This window comes from Malus sylvestris, chromosome 3 (assembly GCF_916048215.2).
Source record: "Malus sylvestris chromosome 3, drMalSylv7.2, whole genome shotgun sequence".
In the NCBI taxonomy this organism is placed as follows: Eukaryota; Viridiplantae; Streptophyta; class Magnoliopsida; order Rosales; family Rosaceae; genus Malus; species Malus sylvestris.
The window spans coordinates 4,862,132-4,882,823 of record NC_062262.1 but is presented as its reverse complement, the minus strand read 5'-3'; the positions used below and the strand labels follow the sequence as shown (position 1 = coordinate 4,882,823).

At 35.9% G+C, this 20,692-nt stretch overlaps 2 protein-coding genes across 2 annotated transcripts; one reads left to right on the top strand and one right to left on the bottom strand.

Annotated features, from left to right (window-relative positions):
* The first annotated feature begins 10,786 nt into the window (after window positions 1-10,786).
* Window positions 10,787-12,102, top strand: LOC126614653 (LOB domain-containing protein 15-like). Its single transcript, XM_050282301.1, has 3 exons — window positions 10,787-10,959; window positions 11,055-11,373; window positions 11,562-12,102. The coding sequence occupies exons 1-3, from the start codon at window positions 10,946-10,948 to the stop codon at window positions 12,009-12,011; spliced, it is 783 nt and encodes a 260-aa protein (XP_050138258.1). The 5' UTR covers window positions 10,787-10,945; the 3' UTR covers window positions 12,012-12,102.
* Window positions 12,103-16,324: 4,222 nt separating this feature from the next.
* On the bottom strand, window positions 16,325-18,790 carry LOC126617355 (peroxidase 4-like). The gene is made up of 4 exons (XM_050285403.1): window positions 18,479-18,790; window positions 17,730-17,921; window positions 17,459-17,627; window positions 16,325-16,895 (listed from the first exon to the last, which is right to left on the bottom strand). Exons 1-4 carry the CDS (start codon window positions 18,773-18,775, stop codon window positions 16,504-16,506), a joined length of 1,050 nt encoding a protein of 349 aa, XP_050141360.1. The 5' UTR covers window positions 18,776-18,790; the 3' UTR covers window positions 16,325-16,503.
* Window positions 18,791-20,692: the final 1,902 nt, after the last annotated feature.

Genomic DNA, 20,692 nt, shown 5'->3' with positions numbered 1-20,692 from the left:
GCATCCGGCGTGTTGTGTGACCGTCGTAGGCCACTGAAGCTCAAGGGAAAATTTTATAGGACGGCAATAAGGCCAGCGATGTTGTATGGCACAAAATGTTGGGCGGTGAAACATCAACACGTACACAAAATGGGTGTAGCGGAGATGAGGATGCTTCGTGGGATGTATGGGCACACGATAAAGGATAAGATTGAGAATGAGGATATCCGAGGTAAAGTAGGAGTAGCCAAAATTGAAGGAAATATGAGAGAAAATCGGTTCTGGTGGTTTGGACATGTGCAAAGAAAGCCTACTGACGCTCCGGTTCGAAAATGTGACTACGGGACAGAGGTTCAGGGCCGAAGGGGTAGAGGAAAACCTAGGAAAACTTTGGAAGAGACCCTAAGAAAAGACTTGAGTACTTGGATCTAACGGAGGACATGACACAAAACCGAGCGCAATGGCATTTTAGGATTCATATAGCCGACCCCACTTAGTGGGAAAAGGCTTTGTTGTTGTTGTTGTTGTTGTGGTAAACTGAAAAAAATGGCTTATTTTGGAAGCTGCTGTGAGAATAAGCTGAAATCAAAGGAAAAAGCCAAAGCTGTTATTTGCAGCTTTGGAAAACTGGCTTTTTTTCAAAGCACACAGAGCTACATTGCTCCTTTAATGAAAAGACCCACTATCAGACTGCTTTTTTTTCCCAAAAGCACTTTTACAAAAAAGTTTACCAAACACTCTGCTGATTTATTTCACAGCCGCTTATTCTCACAGCACAACCGCTTATTCTCACAGCATCTTTTTTTCTAAGTACAGCAATACCAAACCAGCCCTAAGTACCAGTTACCATAGATTCTTCATAGTCAGTATGTTCATCATGTATTTCAAGCAAAATGTGTAGGCAATCATTTCCTGTAAAACATAGTAGTGCAAGTTTTATGTTTGAAAGAGTACATTCAGATGTATGGGGGCTTTCTCCAAAAAATGTCAATTGAAGGATATAAATATTACATTAGTTTCATTGATGAATATTTAAGGTTTCTGTGGATTTTTCCTCTGATTAATAGATCTGAAGCAGTGAATGCATTTGTGAAATTTCATGCCTTTGTGCTTAATCAGTTCCATACTTCCATTAAATATTCGCAAACTGATGGAGGAGGAGAGTACATTAGACCTGGCATTTGTGTCGTGTTGTCTGTGTTCGTGTCGTTTTCGTGTCATACTCGATATCTTAATGGATCGTGTCGTGTAACACCCGTTAAAATAAACGGGTAAAATGACCCGACCCATTAACAGGTAATATGACCCGACCCATTACCCATTAAGGAAAATATATTTTAAACCAATAAATAATCAAATGAAAAACATAATACTAAATAAGTATATACATATCATATTGTCACATCCAAAACATAAAACACATTTTTCTTTTAAGTATATTTTCACTTACCTAAAGTCTTTAATAGTTTTTTAATTAATGTAGAAGTGTAAAAAAATATAGAAAAAATATATAAACGCTCGTAATGACAAGTTTTACAACTTTCATGAAGAGCTTAACTTCGAAATTCGCCACTATAATCATATAAATCATAAATCAAAATTTAACCGTTGATTGTTGTTTACATTTACGCTTCATTGTTCTCATCAAATTTTGTTGTTTTCAGATTTTCTTTTTTGAAAACTTGATCTATTAGAGGATGCAGGAAGATGAACGGTTTGGATCGTTGATATTATATTCAGAGTTTTACGGTTAGTGAAAATATTGCTTGATGTTTATAAAGTTTCTACAAACTATATAAATTTAAGGTTTATGAATTATACTCTTGGATTTCGAAGTTGACCCCTTCATGAAAGTTGTAAAGTTTGTCACTATGAGTGATTGTATATTTTTTTTACATTTTTTACACTTTTACAATAATTATTATTAATTTTATTAATTTTTCCCTCAAATAAAAAACATTATTCATGAAGGTTTGGAGGATTTTTAAAAATCTGAACGATAATGTAAGTGTAAATCACGAGTGTTTATATATTCTTTCACATTTTTCATACTTGTATGTATGTCTTCTTAGTTCTTGCCTATACAAATACTATATTAGTTTATTTTAATTTTGGACAACAACATGTTAAGTAAAATTTATCCTAGTAATGATAATAAGGAACTCTCATAATAAAAATAAATAATGACTAAAACTTTTTTTTTAAACTTATATAGAATAATAATACAAAACTATATATTTAATATAGAATATATTGTATATATTAATATGACTATTGTATTTTATAAGAAATCTTTTAGTAATTAAACTTTAAAATTATCAAAATAAATTTTTTCTTAACGGGTCGAAACAAGTTACCCACGTGTTACCCACGTGTATACCCGTTAAGAACCCGTTATTAACGAGTCACCTGATAATGACCCGATAAGTTATCGTGTTGGCCCGAAACCCGTTATTTTCGTGTCGTTTTCGTGTCGTGTCAGAAACTGCCGGGTCTAGAGTGCATGAGTAAAGTCTTTACTAATTTTCTAGAGTCGAAGGGGATTGTTCATATAATTTCATTTCCACATACCCCTCAACAAAATTGTATTTCTGAGATAAAGTATAGACACTTAATAGAGACAGCACTTACTCTAATTTCTGGAGCAAATTTGTCTGTATCATTCTGGTTTCATGCTTGTTCTTATGCAATTTTCTTAATTAATAGAATGCCAAGTAAGGTGCTGGAAATGAAGTCACCATATCAAGTGTTGTTTGACAAAGTTCCTAAGTTATAAAATTTAAAATTTTTTGGAACTGCAGTATATCCCTTTCTGAGGACTTACAATTCAAATAAGTTGCATGCAAGATATGTGCAATGTGTTTTTCTTAGGTATGATATGGGGTACAAGGGAGTTATATGTTGCAACTAGGAAAATGATTCTATCAAGACATATGATTCATGATGAACAAATGCAGTACTGTTGACCTTAAAAATTACCAAGCCTGCGTGGCGCGCAGGCCGAGTAATCTATGAGCTAACTACGTCCTTCGGTTGAATGTGGGGCATGCCAACTCGTCGGCCGAGCTCGGCTGAGGAGTAAAATATGCTAATGTTGAGTTGGGTGCGCTGCTGACTTCTAAATCTCGCGACTGCGGCCGAGGAAGGAACACTCTCGGCCTTCGGGTTCTAGAACCTGAAGACAAGGCTGCTAGTTCTGCGAAGTTCAATATTAAATTCGGCTTTCAATGTGCCGAATGTAATAACTTGTAACAATTCACTTCGCCGAAAAGGCTAATGAGATGACCTCTGCCAATAAGGATTCAAAAATCCTTCTCGACCGAGACTTGGATAGATAACCAGTCAGCCTCGACGCAGTGCTGTTTATCCAAACTGAAGATGTTCGCCGGTTGCCTTCACAGTGTTGTTTATCCAAACTGAAGATGTGTTGGTGAAAAAGAAAATAAAAAAATCTCAAAGTTGTTGAGAGGGTTTGCGCAAGGCAGTTTTGTATGTTGAATTCGAGATCTCTTCCACGTTGCACAACGCTTTGTATTTATAGCAGTGATGTATTTACTAGCCAACCCGTGCAATTTCGGCCCAAAGCAAAATACTCCGAGATAATTATCATAAAAGCCTTTGTCATCATCTTGATATCTTAGAATAGTTGGCGACTGCAATTTTCCTTGTATTGAGACTAGATACACTAGTCTCCTGATAAGACTCGTTCTTAGAATTGTAGCCAACTTCAACTTCCTAGGCACCATGCACCATATCTTATCACCCATTCACAAATTGCATGGAAAATGGTCTCTCAATTCCCTACGTACATGCATGAATCCAATCCTTTTATCTCCAAACCCACGTGCACCACTTGGAATGTGTGCAACATCAGGATTACTACTTGGTCATAATCATCACCAATCTTGTTTATCAAATCTCACTTGCAGTTTTATCCCATTCTGATGATGATAACAAATCCCTTTATTATCCAAAATACAACATGCATTCATGGTTTCCAGCTATGGGATACGAATTCAATCCTTATCCTCTTTTATCCCAAATCAATTGGATCGACGAATGTTAGGTTTAAATAATTTAATATATTACTAAGAGATAGTATCGTAATTAAAATCACAATATTATTTCTTAAGAATAATTGAAAATCATTTCAACCATTTTGTTGTTCAACGGTCTAAAATTTTGCTCATCCAACAGCCTCGGTTGCTCGGGCTGATGGTGTAAAATCGAGTCCAAACAAGTACCAATGAAGATCAACAAATGCAATATTCTATTCACATGCCTATTGTCATTCATGTTCATATACCAACTGTTGCAGTACCTCATGTTTCGCAGAGGGATAATACTAGCAAATATGAGTATGATGTGATTCATGGTGTGTCTATTTTTTATACCAGTGTTAATTCTGGAAAGAAGTCAAGTTCAGTTGTATCAACATCCGGTATAGAAGACTTATCACTGTCACATAATACATCATCAACTCAAGGTCCTCATCCTATCACTCCTACATTTTCTGGTAGATCACACATGTTGCATGTCCATAATGATACACAATTTGAGGTAATTCTTCCAATATCTTCTCCTATACTATCTAATTTTGATGCTTCTGGAATTGCATCTACACATCCAATGCTTACTAGATTGAAGAGTGGGGTAATCACACAAAAGAGTTACAAAGGGTATTTAGCTACATTACCTAAACTACAGTCACTTCAACTAACTGAAGATACATTCTTTGGTGGGGGATTTTCTTTCCTTATGAGTAATAGTGATACTGCAGAACCAACAACCTTCAGGAAGGCTGCTACTATACCATAATGGAAAAGTGCAATGCAAGATGAGTATGACTCTCTTCGGGCTCAAAGGACTTGGGAACTAGTACCACCTCTAGATGATAGATCCATTATTGGCAACAAATGGGTATACAAACTCAAAAAGAACCCTGATGGGTCTATATCAAGGTATAAAGCTAGGTTGGTTGCACAGGGTTTTTCACAAGAACAAGGTGTGGATTACTCATAAACTTTCAGTCATGTTGTAAGACACACAACAGTGAAACTATTACTATCATTGGTTGCAATTAATCATTGGGAGTTAGGGCAGTTAGACATAAAAAATGCTTTCTTGCATGGTGAATTACAAAAGGAGATTTACATGAAACAACCTCAGGGATTTGTGGATATGGCTAAGCCATCTTATGTATGCAAGTTAATAAAGTCATTGTATGGTCTTAAGCAAGCTCCAAGAGCTTGGAACTCTAAGTTCACAAGTTACTTACTTGTAATGGGGTTTAAAGCATCTGCTTCTGATTCAAGTTTATTTGTTCAGCACAGTGATGGGGATGTTGTCATTTTATTATTGTATGTAGATGATATTATACTTACTAGATCTAATTCTTGCAAAGTACAAAGTGTTATCACAGAGTTATTTGAAGTTTTTGAGCTTAAAGATATGGGAAAACTCACTTACTTTCTTAGTCTGCAAGTAAACTACAAATCAAATAGGGATATATGTGTCAATCAATCCAAGTACATAAAGGACTTGTTGCATAAAGTTGGTATGGAGTCATGCAAACCAACATCTACACCATGCAAGCCTCATGATCATTTATTGGTCAATGAAGGCACTTTGTTGACTGATCCAAGCTTGTACCACATCATTATTGGCTCATTGCAATATTTAACCTTTACAAGGCCAAATATTGCATATGCAATCAATTTTGTGTGTCAATTCATGGCTGCTCCCACAGAAGTACATTTTGGGGTAGTTAAAAGGATTTTGAGGTTTTTAAAATGAACTATGCAAAATGGTGTAACATTCTCAACTGATACAGAAGTGGGAATTACTGCATTCAGTGATTCCGATTGGGCTACAGATTTGAATACTGGTTAGTCATAGGTTGTGTAGTTTACATTGGCAACATCCAGTCTTGTGGCAATCGAAGAAGCAGAATTCAGTTTTGAGAAGCTGTACAGAAGTTGAGTATAAAACATTAGCCCACACTACAACTGATGTAGCATGGATAAGAAACATTTTGAAAGACATGGCTGTTGTGATACCCTTTCCACCTATGATATATTGTGATAATAAGTCTGCCATTGTTCTGAGTGCAAATCCAATTTTTCACTCCAGGATTAAGCACTTCGACACGGACTATCACTTTGTTCGAGAAAGGGTTCAAAAAGGCGATCTTCAAGTCTAATATTTGCCTATGGATGAACAAACTGTAAATATATTAACAAATAATGGATTACATAGTCATTCTTTCTTGAAGCATTCCTACAATCTCAAACTTGGGAACCCAGTTGAGATTGAGGGGGGATGTTAACTGATATATACACATCATCATTGTTTTGGATACATGTTAGCATGAATGTTTACACATCAGCAAGGCAATTAGGTGACACATGAACAAGGCAGTTAGGGTGTTTGTTAAGATTGCAAAAATATAAGGAAGTTAGTTAGTCAGTTGCTTATCTCTGAAGCAAATGATAAATGTATAAATACTGACTTCCTGTTCTTTGTAATTCATTTGAGTAATGCAATCTTTGGTGATTCATTTCCTCTCTAAACATTATGTGATTGTTCTTCTTTTCATTCTTCTCCTTTTACTGCAATTCATAGCTTACTGTTAATACATGTATCTTTCCTTTGGGGCTTCTTTAATTAACCAAAGACCTTAAACTCTTCTAGAGAAATGCTTACCTAAGGTCCTCAAAAAAGGACTTGTGAGGATCTTGATGGGTCCATATTATACTATATATTTTACCATTATCTTAGTATTAATTTATTCGTTATTTTTGTAGAATATTGATACTTTGATTTATATTCTTAATGTAGGACATTCGACTTCTTCTAGAGAAAAAAAATGATCAAACAGATGAATTTTGGAGTGATTCTAATTGGAGGATGTTCATGAGTCTTTCAAGATGTTCGTATCAAAATTCCAGATTTTCCCAAATTGACGTTTCTGGATGTTTTGGGCATTTTGAAGATCAATATGGCATATTTTGAAGAAGATTCCTTATGAGGATTTGTAGGGAACGTCTTCAACTTTCAAAAGAGATATTTGAGACCAAATCAGAGTTGATTTGGTTGGTCAAAAATATGATTTTATGAGAAGTCCGAATTTTAGTTCAATTAGGAAACCTTTTATTTCCTGGTTATATTATTCTATTATGTTTCCTAATTTTTAGAAGATCTTTTCTAAATAGGATTTTATTTTGTAGTAGTATAAATAAGGCTTTTTAGCCATTAAGAAGGGGGAGGAGAACGCATAAAATTTAGGGATGCACTACTTTGGAGCTTTTGACTATTTGTATTTCAAGGTGTTTTCTATCTTTTTTCTATTTCAATAAAATTCTTTTTGTTTTATGGTTGTTTGTAACTAGTTTCGTTTGCTAGGGCAAGGCCACGAGCCTTAGCAATAATATGTAGTTTCATTTCAATTTACTTATGATATTATGCATGCAAGTTTTGAATTGTTAATCATCGTATTTGAAACTATCTAATTGTCCTGATGATTGGCCACCTGATATTTAGAAAAGTCATTTGATGCAATTTTGGCTGAGGGCTACCCCTGAAATTGACTAAGGCTTCTTGTGGTTAATATGTGCATGTCTTAAGGGTTATATGGTTTTTTAAAAGGTTTTCATAAAACTTAATGAGTCTTGCATGTTCACATTCAATCTGGACGCCACAGACGGGTTGCATGTTAGATATAGGTTCTATGTTGGAGGTTCCAAGTAGGGCATACTTTAGGAAAACCTAACCTTCAAAATATGCATGTGTAAGTCATAAGTAATTGGAAGAACTACGTATAATTGTTAAGGTAACGGCGGAACCCTAGTGCTTAAATAGATTTTTAAACTGTTTTCTTTTGTTTTTTTTACTTTCCCAATTTATTTAATTGTTTTTAATTAAATTCGTTTTTAATATTTTAGGTCATAAAATCAACCTCTTCCAAACTTTGTTTTCAAACAATTAATTAAGATTTCGTATTTATATAAATTATTCATTCAATCCATGTGGAGAACGACCTTGCTTGAGTTACTATACTACGATAACCTTGTACTCTTACAAGTATTTTTAAGTGTTTTATCCCTACTTTTCCAGGTATAAAAATCCCTATCGGATCTCTATCGTATAACCCCTTGAATCTAAAGGTAGCTAGGCTTATTAGCTTAAATTCTTCTTATTACACCTAAACAAAATTCGGATCAATAAAAAAATAAAAAGGTAAGTGGTCCTTTACCACATCTGTGAAAATGAGTTGAGTTCTTGTATGACGTTATGGGTTCGAATCCCGTTGGTAATTAACCTAACATCTAATCTAACAAAATTTATCATTTGACAAAATAAAAATAAAATAAATAAAATGAGGGAAGAAGATTTCAAACTGCAAAACCCATCATTCTTGTTTGCATATCTAACAAACTTGAACTAATGAAACAGAGCGTAAAATCCCAACAATCCCAATTCCATAAAACTCAATAACTTTACAAACTCAATTCAACCCAATCTTGTTTCAAGACCTAGACAACCCAATTATACAAATTCAACAAGATTGAAATCCACACAATCTCAATCCCACAAATTCAATAAAATTCAAAACCCAGCACACCAAGAAAATGTTGGGATTAATTGTTGACTTTTAAAAATTGCTTCCCTCTTTCTCATCCATATAACCTATCAGGCTATGTAACGCCGCGTATATCTTCCCGATGCGTCGTCGTCATCGTCGAGAACAAATGAACCGAATTGATTTTTCTATTTGGGGTGAAGGAACACGAGATGGGTTACCACTAAATCTAATATATGAATACGAGCCAACAATCCGAATTGATACTTCCTGTTTTGTAAGTTGATCGAACCCGGATTAAAATTCAAAAGCAAACTTGATATGAATCTAGCTACAAGCCAACAATCCAGTAGACAACTGTAGGAAACAAACAAAAAATGGACCCGTAGATCTAAGATTTGTTGGAGTTTGGTGGGTGAGATTAGATACACATTTGTATCCCACATCAGCTAGAGAGAGAGCTATCTAGTGCTTTATAAGTAATGGTACCACACATATATTGTTGAGGCCTTTAGGTAAAACTCCATACTCGTTTCTCCTGGGTGGTTAAAGTGTGATGGATATCGTAATATTGACTCGTATGTGTGGGACCTGTTGGTGTGCTTCTGCACAACAATTCGTATCAGAGCCCACGCAGCGCTTGAGATTGGTGACTCTCATGATCGTTGAAGTTGAAGAGTTCATTTGGAATTTGGTTGCATGTGGTCAAAGTCGAGCTCTATTTGTATTTGGATTGCGAGATGTCAACTTTGTGATGGCTCGAATCTCACCAAGGTGGAGATTTTCGGAGTTCGGTTGTTGAGAACCATATTTGTGTCCCACATCGACTAGAGGGAGAGCTATCCAGTGCTTTATAAGCAATGGTACCACACACACATATTGTTAAGGCTTTTTAGTAAAACCTCATACCCATTTCTCCCGGGTGGCTAAAGTGGGGGATAATATTGGCAATACCGACAATTGTGTGTGGGACATCAAATCCTAGGCTATATTGTGTTTAGGTATAATGGGAATATGTTAGACTTTACCCTTAGGTCTATATGAAAGAGGTCCTCACGGTTTCTCAAAATGAGAAAATATTGGCGATACCGACTCGTGTGTGTGGGACATCAAATCCCGGGCTATATTCTGTTTAGGTATAATGGGAATATGGTAGACTTATAAGTTTATTTACCCTTAGGTTTATATGAAAGAGGTCCTCACAGTTTCTCAAAATGAGAACCTTATATGAGAATCACTGAACTCTTCTAACACATGCATGAAAGATGATTTGGAGAAACAAGTTCTAAGTTGAGGCACCTAGCTATAACTATATAGAAGTGATTTTTTTTTTCTAACATGAAAAATGATTTGTAGAAACAAGTTCTAAGTTGAGGCAGCGAGCTATAACTATATAGAAATGAATTTTTTTTTTTTTAACCATAACACAAGGAATATTATTAGCATCCTAAAAATTCAAGTTATGTGATGGGTTATGATAATTTGGGTTTATTAGAATATGAATAATTATAGCACATCGTACACAAATGCTATAGTGGCAGCCTATTGCAAATGAGAGATTTTACTCTCATGACAATAGAGGAAAAATAAAAATCATTACCAAATCCTTTGGATGCTATCAACATCTCACCGACCTTGAGAATATAATATCAGATTCTTCAACCATTTTCTCATGCCCTTTTGTTTGTTTCTTTTCATAAACATTGACCTACTGGCTACTATGTCTTAAATTTCAGGTATATGGGCCATGTGTTCACTCTAACAACACCAATACTGTCCTCATTTAGCCACCTGCTCTATCCGTCAGATGTGAGATTTTAATACAAAAAGTCTCGGTGTTAGTTAGAATAGGGTAATTCTATTTAAAATGCTTATTCTCAAGCCTTCTGACCGATGTCGGATAGAGGAATTTTAACACTCCCCTGCATGTGAGACCCCATTTTATGGGTCACACGTGAAGTGTTCGCGTGTGGCCAACGGGGACCCACCCATTTGCGCGGGGTCAAAGGGAACCCACCTGTTCACGTGGTGGTACGGGCCCGTCATTGGCTTTAATATCATCTTAAATTTCAGGTAGATGGGCCGGCCATGGGCCCACTCCAAAAATACCGATATTGTCCCTACTTGGCCACCTGCTCAATTCGTCAGATGTGGGGTTTTAATGCAAAAGGCCTTGGTATTAGTTAGACAAACATAATTCTATTTAAAGAGTTTGTTTTCAAGCCTTCTGACCAATGTGGGATAAATGAATTCTAACACTGTGCTTCCCAACTTGCCTTGCCTTATAAGCACTCTCTTCCCCATTCTCAAACTTTCTTTTCTTTCTCCTTCTCTCCTTTCCTCTCTTTGCTCCCAACTTCATTCAGACAATATATAACTGAATATATGTCCAAAGGAAGGTCCTTATCAATATTCTTTTTATTTTGGTTGGTTTGCTTTTTCTTTTCAAAGCCTTAAATAGATTTCACCTAACTAAGTTCTTGTTGTTTTATAGGGAGATCACAACCTTCGATGAGATAGGAAAGAAGATCAGGAGAGAAAGTGATGCATCTGTTGTTGATCAAATGGGAATCATGAGCACTACTCGAATTTCGTCATCATCGTCATCGTCGTTTGGTGTTCCTCATCAAGGGATGACGATGATGAGTACAACAACTTTGAACACAATCACACCTTGTGCTGCGTGTAAGCTCTTGAGAAGAAGATGTGCTGAAGAGTGCCCTTTCTCTCCCTACTTCTCTCCACATGAACCCCAGAAATTTTCAGCTGTTCACAAAGTCTTTGGTGCAAGCAATGTTTCCAAGATGCTACTGGTACTAAATATTAAATAATTAATCTTTTAGGAATAAGCACTCTAATTTTATATGCACTACTTAATTTCTGTTTTATTTTTTTTGGGAAAATTTGAAATAGGTCCAATTTTCTAGGTCTACTTTTGAAATAGATCCAATTTTTAGTTATTTTGGACCCATATTAAAATACCCCTATTTTTTTTTAATAGGAAGTGGCTGAGAATCAAAGAGCTGATGCAGCCAATAGTCTAGTTTATGAAGCAAATCTGAGGCTGAGAGACCCAGTGTATGGGTGCATGGGTGTAATTTCAGCCTTGCAGCAACAAATTCAATCTCTACAAGCTGAACTCAATGCAGTAAGGACTCAGATATTGAGATACAAATTCAAAGAGGCCACTAGTCCCAGTATCGTTTCTCCTAGGGGTATTATTCACCATGCTGCTTTGGTTTCTAATTCTGGGATGGTGTCCATTGCTGCGCAACCACAAGCGATTTCTCCACCACCGCCACCGCCACCGCCACTACCACCAGCATCAGCTCCGTCTTCAGTTGTTTTTTCTTCATCGTCTTCCTCTTCAGCTTCTTCTTTATACAATCCGTCCACAAACACGACAGGCTATAGCTCCATCTCAAGCAAAAATGTTCCGTATTTTGATTAAAATGATATATAGTGTTTTATTAGACCCTTTTTCTTTGTTTGATTTCTATTGCTTATCATGTTTGATAGATCAACAGAATTAGTTTTATCTATATGTATGGGGGTTGATATAGTTTCCCTTTACTTATGATTGAGAAGTCACACATTAAGATTACATAAGAAGTTAAAAACATAAACTTGGAGACTAATTACAACAATTACTCCAATCCCCAACCTGTTGTGAGTAGTACTCCAAGTTTTTCAAGTTACCTCTATGCCTTAATTAACAAGGTTTGTTTTTCACATGGTTTTTTGGCCTCTAAATATTAACCACATTTCAATCTCTCATATATATATATATATATATATATATATTCTGTTGTAATTTTTACTCCGTCTGAAGCTGGCCAATTTACAAAAGGGTTTTTGACCAAAGATGCATTAGGGTTTTTGGAAAGGCTCCCTGCCAGACTTGACCAATATGCTTTCTCATGATCTTTTGGAAGAAGTTAAAAGCACACCAGATTTTGAAATCTAAAATGCAGTAGTGATCTGAAACTAGACAAAGAGAAGTCTTAGAATCGTACTGCATGTGCAACCTAATGGGTTTTGGTAGGTATGCATTTTCCAGTAGGGTTGCCACAGGTGCAGACAATCTGGAAAAAGTTGTTAATTGCACGTGTGGGAATAAGCGGGCTCTGACTTTAACTTTAATTAGCTAGCTATGTCTTCACAGTACACATGCATGTTAGTCTGTGCCAGTGAAAGATGAACCTGAAACCTCATTAAAGAGTACCACATGTTATTCGAGGGAGACAAAAGGTGTTAGGGTTTTTATACTTGATCGACCAAAACTCTAACATGTTATAGTATACCCTTATCTTTTCTTCCTTTATATTGGTATAGCTTTCGATTGCTCTTTACTACACAAATTTAAACTCATTTAACGATATTACTTTTATCGAGCATTCTTTTATTTTTAATTAGAGCAGGAATTCTTTCACATTTCTCTTCTACAGATAACTGTATGTTTGATGGTGGAGGGCAATTAATATAGTGAACAATTACACAGGTGTTATATGGGACTCTTATATTTTTGACCCATTGGTGGCGTGCTGCAGACCAATTTTGTGACGTTATATCGATGTATTGACATGCCTTGGAGTGTTCTGGTCAGCCTCATAAAATACGAAAACAGAAGAGGGGTATTTAATGTCCCTTTCCCTTAAATAAGATTTGGGTGATCCATGCCGATAAAATTGTGATAATGACGCCTAGTACATATATTGAATTAGAGTTTCCTTGGCGTGTGTTACTCAAACTGATCTGGGAGAGGCGTCAGTATATGTATTATAATATGCAAACAAATTAAAAATTAAATATTGGAAAAGACACATTAGAGATCAACAAAATTGGCAGAAATCAAGAGCGTTTTGATGGAATTGGATCCTCATTAATTTATAGGTTGCATTGCTAGGACAGTAAATCGGCCCAAAATAGATTGAGTTTGTAGCAATTTGGGTCGTGTTAATTTGATTTGTCTAAACTTGGTTTGTGAATAAGTCAAGTTGATGTTCAATCCCGATAAGTAACAAGTCAAGTTTAAACATTGGTATATTCGGCTCGTAAAGTTTGGTATATAGCAGCTCATCTTTTTTCTTAGGCAGATCATTATGCTTGAGATTTTGCTTTTAAAGAATCATGTTTACTTTTTTTCCTAAATTTAGAGTGACTATCTTCACATTTAATGTTTTTTTACTACATATGGAGAATGATATTATGTTCCCTATTTTCTTTTGTTCTAAATAACCTTCATGCGTGATGCATAAACTCCCATAGCGTTCCAATCATAAAAGAGACGTTTATGTGCCTGTCTTAAAGTATTATGTTTGAAGATTTTGAGTTATATACTTTATGTTGAATATATTCTGGTATGAAATCTACTTGCAAAGTTTTGTTTTAAGAGCGGCTGACATAATTTATTGTATGCTCAAAACGACTCGAGTTCTCTATCAAGCTTATACATTTTAAGCTCACTCAAGCTCGACTCATATAATTAAAAAGCAATTCAAAAATAGCTTAAGCTCAAAATAAAATTAAACAAACCAAATTTAAACAGAGTTATATGATCAAAATGAAATTATGGTCATGACCAAATTGTCTCTCCACAGAAAAAGTGTTCACCATATGACTCCAATTTACTTCTTTTTGTTCCAACAAGAGGGCAACTAGATATATTCAAGCTAATTAATTTAAGCTACTACAGTACCATCACAAATTTAATTAATAGTATAATCACATTCACATTTCCTTCAACAGTGACAGAATAAATAATTGTGCTGATTAACATGCTGCATTATAGCTTTGACTACTTCTAATTAGTTGGATGCGAACGTCAATCTTTTATGAGGTTCCTACATACAATAAATTGAACATGAGATCAGGAGCTACTAAATACTTTAATCACACAAGATTTGATAAGAAACCATGTTGCAAAATTTATTCAGCTCACATGCATTCCCAATTTATTTCTCAAGACATGTGAGCAATTTGAAACATGCAGTTTATGCTAACAAAGCTTTCACATGGGCTATTCTACTAATATAATCAACAAATAAATACAAAACAAAATTTTAAAAAAAAATCAGAAATATCCTTATTTTATTTTTTTATTTTAGATCAAATGTGGCATAATTTCATTTCAAAGCCAAAAAAGGAAACAAATTACAACAAAGAAACTTCTCCAACATCAAATCTTACTAATGACATTAATTAGCAGGTTCCAAGTATGAACTCCACGAGAGTCAACAGCCAGTCTAGTAACGCGATGAACTACACTGTTTGCATGACAACGAACATGAAAAGAAATAGCTCCAGTGATCAAGTATGTGAATCACATAAGACATTGTGGAAACTTTTTGTTGGAGCTTAAATAGCAGCCTTCAAAATAAACTCAAATTCTAAAATATTTAATAAACATACATATGTATTGTATTGAAATTACGTGTCCCACTTTTATAATATATTAGTAAAAAGTGTATATATATACACATCAACAACAACAACAACAAAGCATTTTCCCATTAAGTGTGGTCGGTTATATGAATCCTAGAACGTCATTGCGCTCGGTTCTGTGTCATGTCCTCCGTTAGATCCAAGTACTCTAAGTCTTTTCTTAGAGTCTCTTCCAAAGTTTTCCTAGATCTTCATCTACCCCTTCGGCCCTGGACCTCTATCTCGTAGTCGTATCTTTTAACCAGAACGTCAGTAGGCCTTCTTTGCACATATCCAAACCACCGTAACCGATTTTCTCTCATATTTCCTTCAATTTCAGCTACTCCTACTTTATCTTGGATATCCTCATTTCTAATCTTATCCTTTCTCGTGTACCCACACATCCAATCCAACGAAGCATCCTCATCTCCGCTACACCCATTTTATGTACATGTTGATGCTTCGTCGCCCAACATTTCGTGCCATATAGCATTGCCGGCCTTATTGCCGTCCTATAAAATTTTCCCTAGAGCTTTAGTGGCATACGGCGGTCACACAACACGCCGGATGTACTCTTCCACTTCATCCATCCAACTTGTATTCTATGGTTAAGGTCTCCATCTAATTTTCTGTTCTTTTGCAAGATAGATCCTGGGTAGCGAAAGCGGTCGTTCTTTGGTACTTCCTGATTTTGGATCCTCACCCCTAACTCATTTTGGTCTCCATTTGCATTGAACTTGCATTCCATATATTCTGTCTTTGATCGGCTTAGGCGAAGACCTTTAGATTCCAACACTTCTCTTCAAAGGTTAAGCTACATATTAATATAATTTAAATGAAATAATAATACTACGTGACAATATTTTTGAGACTTTTTCTATTGCACATGATCTAACCGCTCTTATGTAGATGTGTAATTCTGAAAATTCCTTGTTTCGTGTAGCTGAAAATTTTTAATGGTAGGTACGACATTGCTAACAAACCAGATCACGACTTCTGTAGTGGGCTTTGACAAATCAAAGCAATAATGAAACGAGGCCGAACGGAGTTGGGCCAAATTAGCGTAATTTTATTTGAATGTATTTAATAACTAATTAAGTACATATTATTAGGGCTCGAAATTTGAGCTAACTCACATCAAACTTGACTTATGGGAGTGAAACTTGAAACTTACTATTTATAAGTGAAGAAAAATATCATTAAAAAGTTAGTGCAACGATGCTTGTTATATTTAAGATGTTCGATTAAGAATTTCACATTATTACAAAGCACCGGGAAATTGGATTGTTCATCACCATTCACTTTGTTTAATTGAAGTAAACAATCCATCAACAATTAATATCAGGTAAATGCCTATAATTTGAATTCTTTGAGACTAAAACATACTTTATTCGTTGATATAATAACAAACAATACCTAATAAACTGTCACTCAACAAACAAAATGTTCCCAAGTAAATTCTCCCAACTTCTGGGGTTTTTGGTTTATTCTATCATAGAGGAAGGACCTACTTTTGTCGACTAATTAGGCTTCCTGCAGTTCAATCTAATCTCACCCTTGGATCCAGTGAGTGGCTTGTTATCTCCCATCTTGATCATTGCCTTGGCAAAGTCAGCATTGAAGGTGTTAGCACTGCCACTGTACGATTTAACCAATGAATCGGTTGGTCCACCATTAAACAAAATTTGGTCACTGTGGAGGAGACCCTTTTGGTTGACAAGGTTCTTGAAGTAGGCAGTGTCGAAAGTGTTAGGAGTAGTGATGTCAAAAGGTGCAAGGTTGTCGTCTCCGGAGCCAGCTGTTCTTGGACATGTGTTTTGCCTGGTCCTGGCAAATGAAGCATCAATGTTCGTCTCGTTATATATGCGAGCTCTGAAAGTTGTACACCTTGCTTGCCCAATTGTGTGAGCTCCTGCCATATCATGTCAAACAAACACATTTAGTTGAGAAATCAAGGGAATTCATCTATAACCAATATTGTTGGGTTTACATGCTGTTAATTGTGTTCTCAATCTAGTACCGCACATTCAAATAAGAGTTCATTCCCTCAATATCTCAAAAGTGAGTATCTAACGTGTCATCAAGTCATATGACAACATAAGCGAGATAACATTTCATTAAGTCGTTGTTCCCTTTGTTTTTACCTAGCTTGCATATGAATCAAAACGAAGACCATTCAGTTTTTTAAGGCTCTTTTCTCATTTCAAAACCAAAATCCCCGTTAAACTAGCCAGGGGCTTCAAATCCACAATCGAAATTAACCGGCCAAAACCAGAAGGCTTTGGTATGAGGTTTTCTTGTCCACTTTTATTTCGTACAATTAAGAGTCAGCCTACCAAGTAGCTCTTATATATTCGAGAGGTATTCTCTTCTTAATAATGTTGGAATGAATTTACGTTCGAATTTGCCCCCCTGTTTATCAAATAAAAATAGCCATCCAAAGATGTGCATAGTTAAAAGGAAGCTGATAGTTACCAGATAAGGCTACCAAGTCCCTTTGAGAGAGACCTACGGCTCGGAATCTAGTGGTGAGCTCGTTGAGGGTAGCAGTGGGCGGAGGGAGGACTCCACTATTGGCAGCCGATAGGCTTGCTGTCTTTGAATCCCTTCTTCCAAGTTTAACCTCCCAACTTGGTCCTCCAAGCTGCAGAAATAATTAAATTTATAGTGTTTATTATAAACCCTACTTACTAAAATCATGTGTTTTCCTTATTTGATACAAAAATCATGTGTTTTTGTTACTCACAATTTGGACGGAGTCTCGAGAAGCAATGGCTAAGATATCAGCACAGGAAACGACGCCGGGGCATGCTTTTTCCACTTGGGACTTGATCTTGTCCACAACCTCAAATCCTCTTACGGAGTTGTTATTCGGGAGTGCAGTCTTCTCACCGGTGAAGGAAGAAGTGTCGTCCAGTAATAGCGATCCATCACAACCCTAGTACGTACGATGCATAAATTCAACAACATCGGATTAGTAGTAGTAGTAGTAATTAACAATAACCACCAACAGGTCATTATATATTGACTTTTACCATTTGTTTTGAAAGGTAATAACTTTTAGTAAAAAAAAAACCCTGCACTAAGATAATTTGAGTATAATTGAGTACTTTAGATTTTGACATTAGCCAGGTAAGTTCATGCCCACATGACGGTCACAATTTTGAGTGGCCCCTTGATCCTTTCGATATATGCATGTCTTCAAGCTAGATATGTTATTTGCAAGTCAAGGAATGAAGTGAGAGAATGTAAGCATTATTCTATATGAATTATTGTTACGAAATTGTGAGATTTTAAGTTCAACTTCCCGAATTTGATACTAAATTATTGGTAGTTCATTGTAAGACTTAATTCAACTCCTCTCTCTAATATTGTTGTATAAAAAATAAAAACAAAACTACATTAAGTAATTATAAGGAAAGTGAGGACGTGCACATACGGAAACTAATTATACTTTTAGGTTTTTGAATAATTAAATGATTAAGAAGAAATTACGTTGACGAAACAGTCATGAAAGTGGAGGCGAAGAAGAGAAGCGCCCATGCGCTTTTCTTTAGACACAGCAGACTTGACAACAGACTTGACTGCATCAAAGACTTGAGGACAACTCTTAGAATAAAAATTCGTAGAAAGTTGAGCAGAAGAGTTCCCCGTGAAACCCACAAGAACACCGAGTGTGACAATCACCAACATGGAACACAAAGAAAAAGTATTATTGGAAGCCATTGTTTCAAATTTCAAAAGGTAATTGAATATTTGAATGAACAAGGGTTTGAGAATATGCTGTTGCATGGAAAATATTAGAGATATATATATAGAGGAAGAACGAGGGAGATTTTGGGGATGACAGGTTACCTAATCTGAAAGACTAATTAAGCACTTGAGCAGTGCATGGCATGGTAATTTCTACGTCCATAATTTAATTAAAAGGTGTTTGCTTTTAGTTAAAGGGATCAACTAGTACAACCACAACAGCAAAGAATGCGATTGATTGAATGATTTGGATGGAGAAAGGTACTAAACCTCCAAATGCACGTTACGTGAAATGAACCAGAGAGAGTCGATGGGGGAATGGATCAATTCTTCATAACTTTTGGGGGTCCACTATGATGAAATTAAAATTCTACCATAAAACCAATTGACAATATAAAAAGTAGTTCAAGATCATATAAACACATAGCAAACCTTAGCTGAAAATATTGATAAGAGCTTTGCAATTGGAAGAGAAGCTTGTGGGACCGTGTACAAAGCACTCTTGCCGACGGGTCATACAGTTGCTGTTAAGGACGGGTCATACAGTTGCTGTTAAGAAGGTAGTACTGAACAGGGAGGGCAACAATGTGGATAAACTTTAGGAAAAATCACGCGTCTCCGTTGGAGGGAAGCAATTTAAATTGATGGATGTGGTCCTAACTTCTAACTGAATTTTAAATTTGATGTGTTGGTTGTGTATACTTACACTACTCAATTTTTCTATTTGGAGTCCAATTGGACTATTTTTTTTGCATTAATAAAAATAAATATGCGAGTGTTTGACACCCATTGGAACATAAGCAAGTATGGGGTTCGATCTATAACTTGCATCTCCATTTTTCATTTTTCCTTTATTTTTTTGTTCTTAAACGACATGTTGTTCATCTACTATCTTCAGGTATCTCATTTTCCAAGTTCTCTCCGGCTCTCTCCACCACCCTCAGTCGGCTGCTCTCGACCCTAGCAAGAGAAACCTGGGTCTTTGCCCATTGGAATAGCCATGGTAGCATGGCGAAGCTTTACCATTCTAGAGATCCGTGACTTTGACGGTGACTTTCAACATCCTCTTCAAATTGTCGCTTAGAAACAAATTCAAACTCCTACATATAAACAAACAGTGATTTTTCATATCATAAGTCCAACGAAACCAAACTCCTACATATAAACAAACAGTGATTTTTCATATCATAAATCCAACGAAACCGATATCTGTTCAAAAACAGTACATGCGTCTAAATTGAAACTACAATTTACGAGGATTTATGTACTCACCACTGACCAGGACAACGATGTAAATGCTCCCACGCATGTGTGATATCCCTTTTTCATATAAGCACATAGCAAACATTGTCCCTCACCAATGTGGGACAGCTCTCAACACACCCATGCACGTGTGGTGGATTTTTAAGCCTAGACGTGGACAACAACTGGGTGACGTGGAGTGCGTGTGGCCATTGGGCTTCACACATGGACAACCTTACTATGATACCATGATGAAATTGAGGTTTCACCATAAAACCAATTGACAATATAGAAAGTAGCCCAAGATCACATAAGCACATAATAAACCTTGTCTCTCACTAATGTGGGACAACTCTCAACACACTATACATTTTGTCATTAAACCTTTTGGGATTTGGTGAAGGTACAATGCAAGATTTCGAACAAAAAAAAAAAAGATACCATATTCCATGGAAGAATTCGTGTCCAATTCCAATCCTAATTCTTATACAATAAACCATAATCCTAATTAAAACAGTACTGGAGAACTCCGCGTTGCTTTTATAAGATTCTCTGCCCATTTTGACCAGATACAACACTACAAGAGAGTACAGATCACTACCTAGAATCGACTAAAACTGTGGAACAGTATATCAAACAGGTTTCTAGTAGAAACTTGAATAATTAACAAAGCAATATCAAAACCAAAAGGTATCCTGCTACTTTGATAAGAAG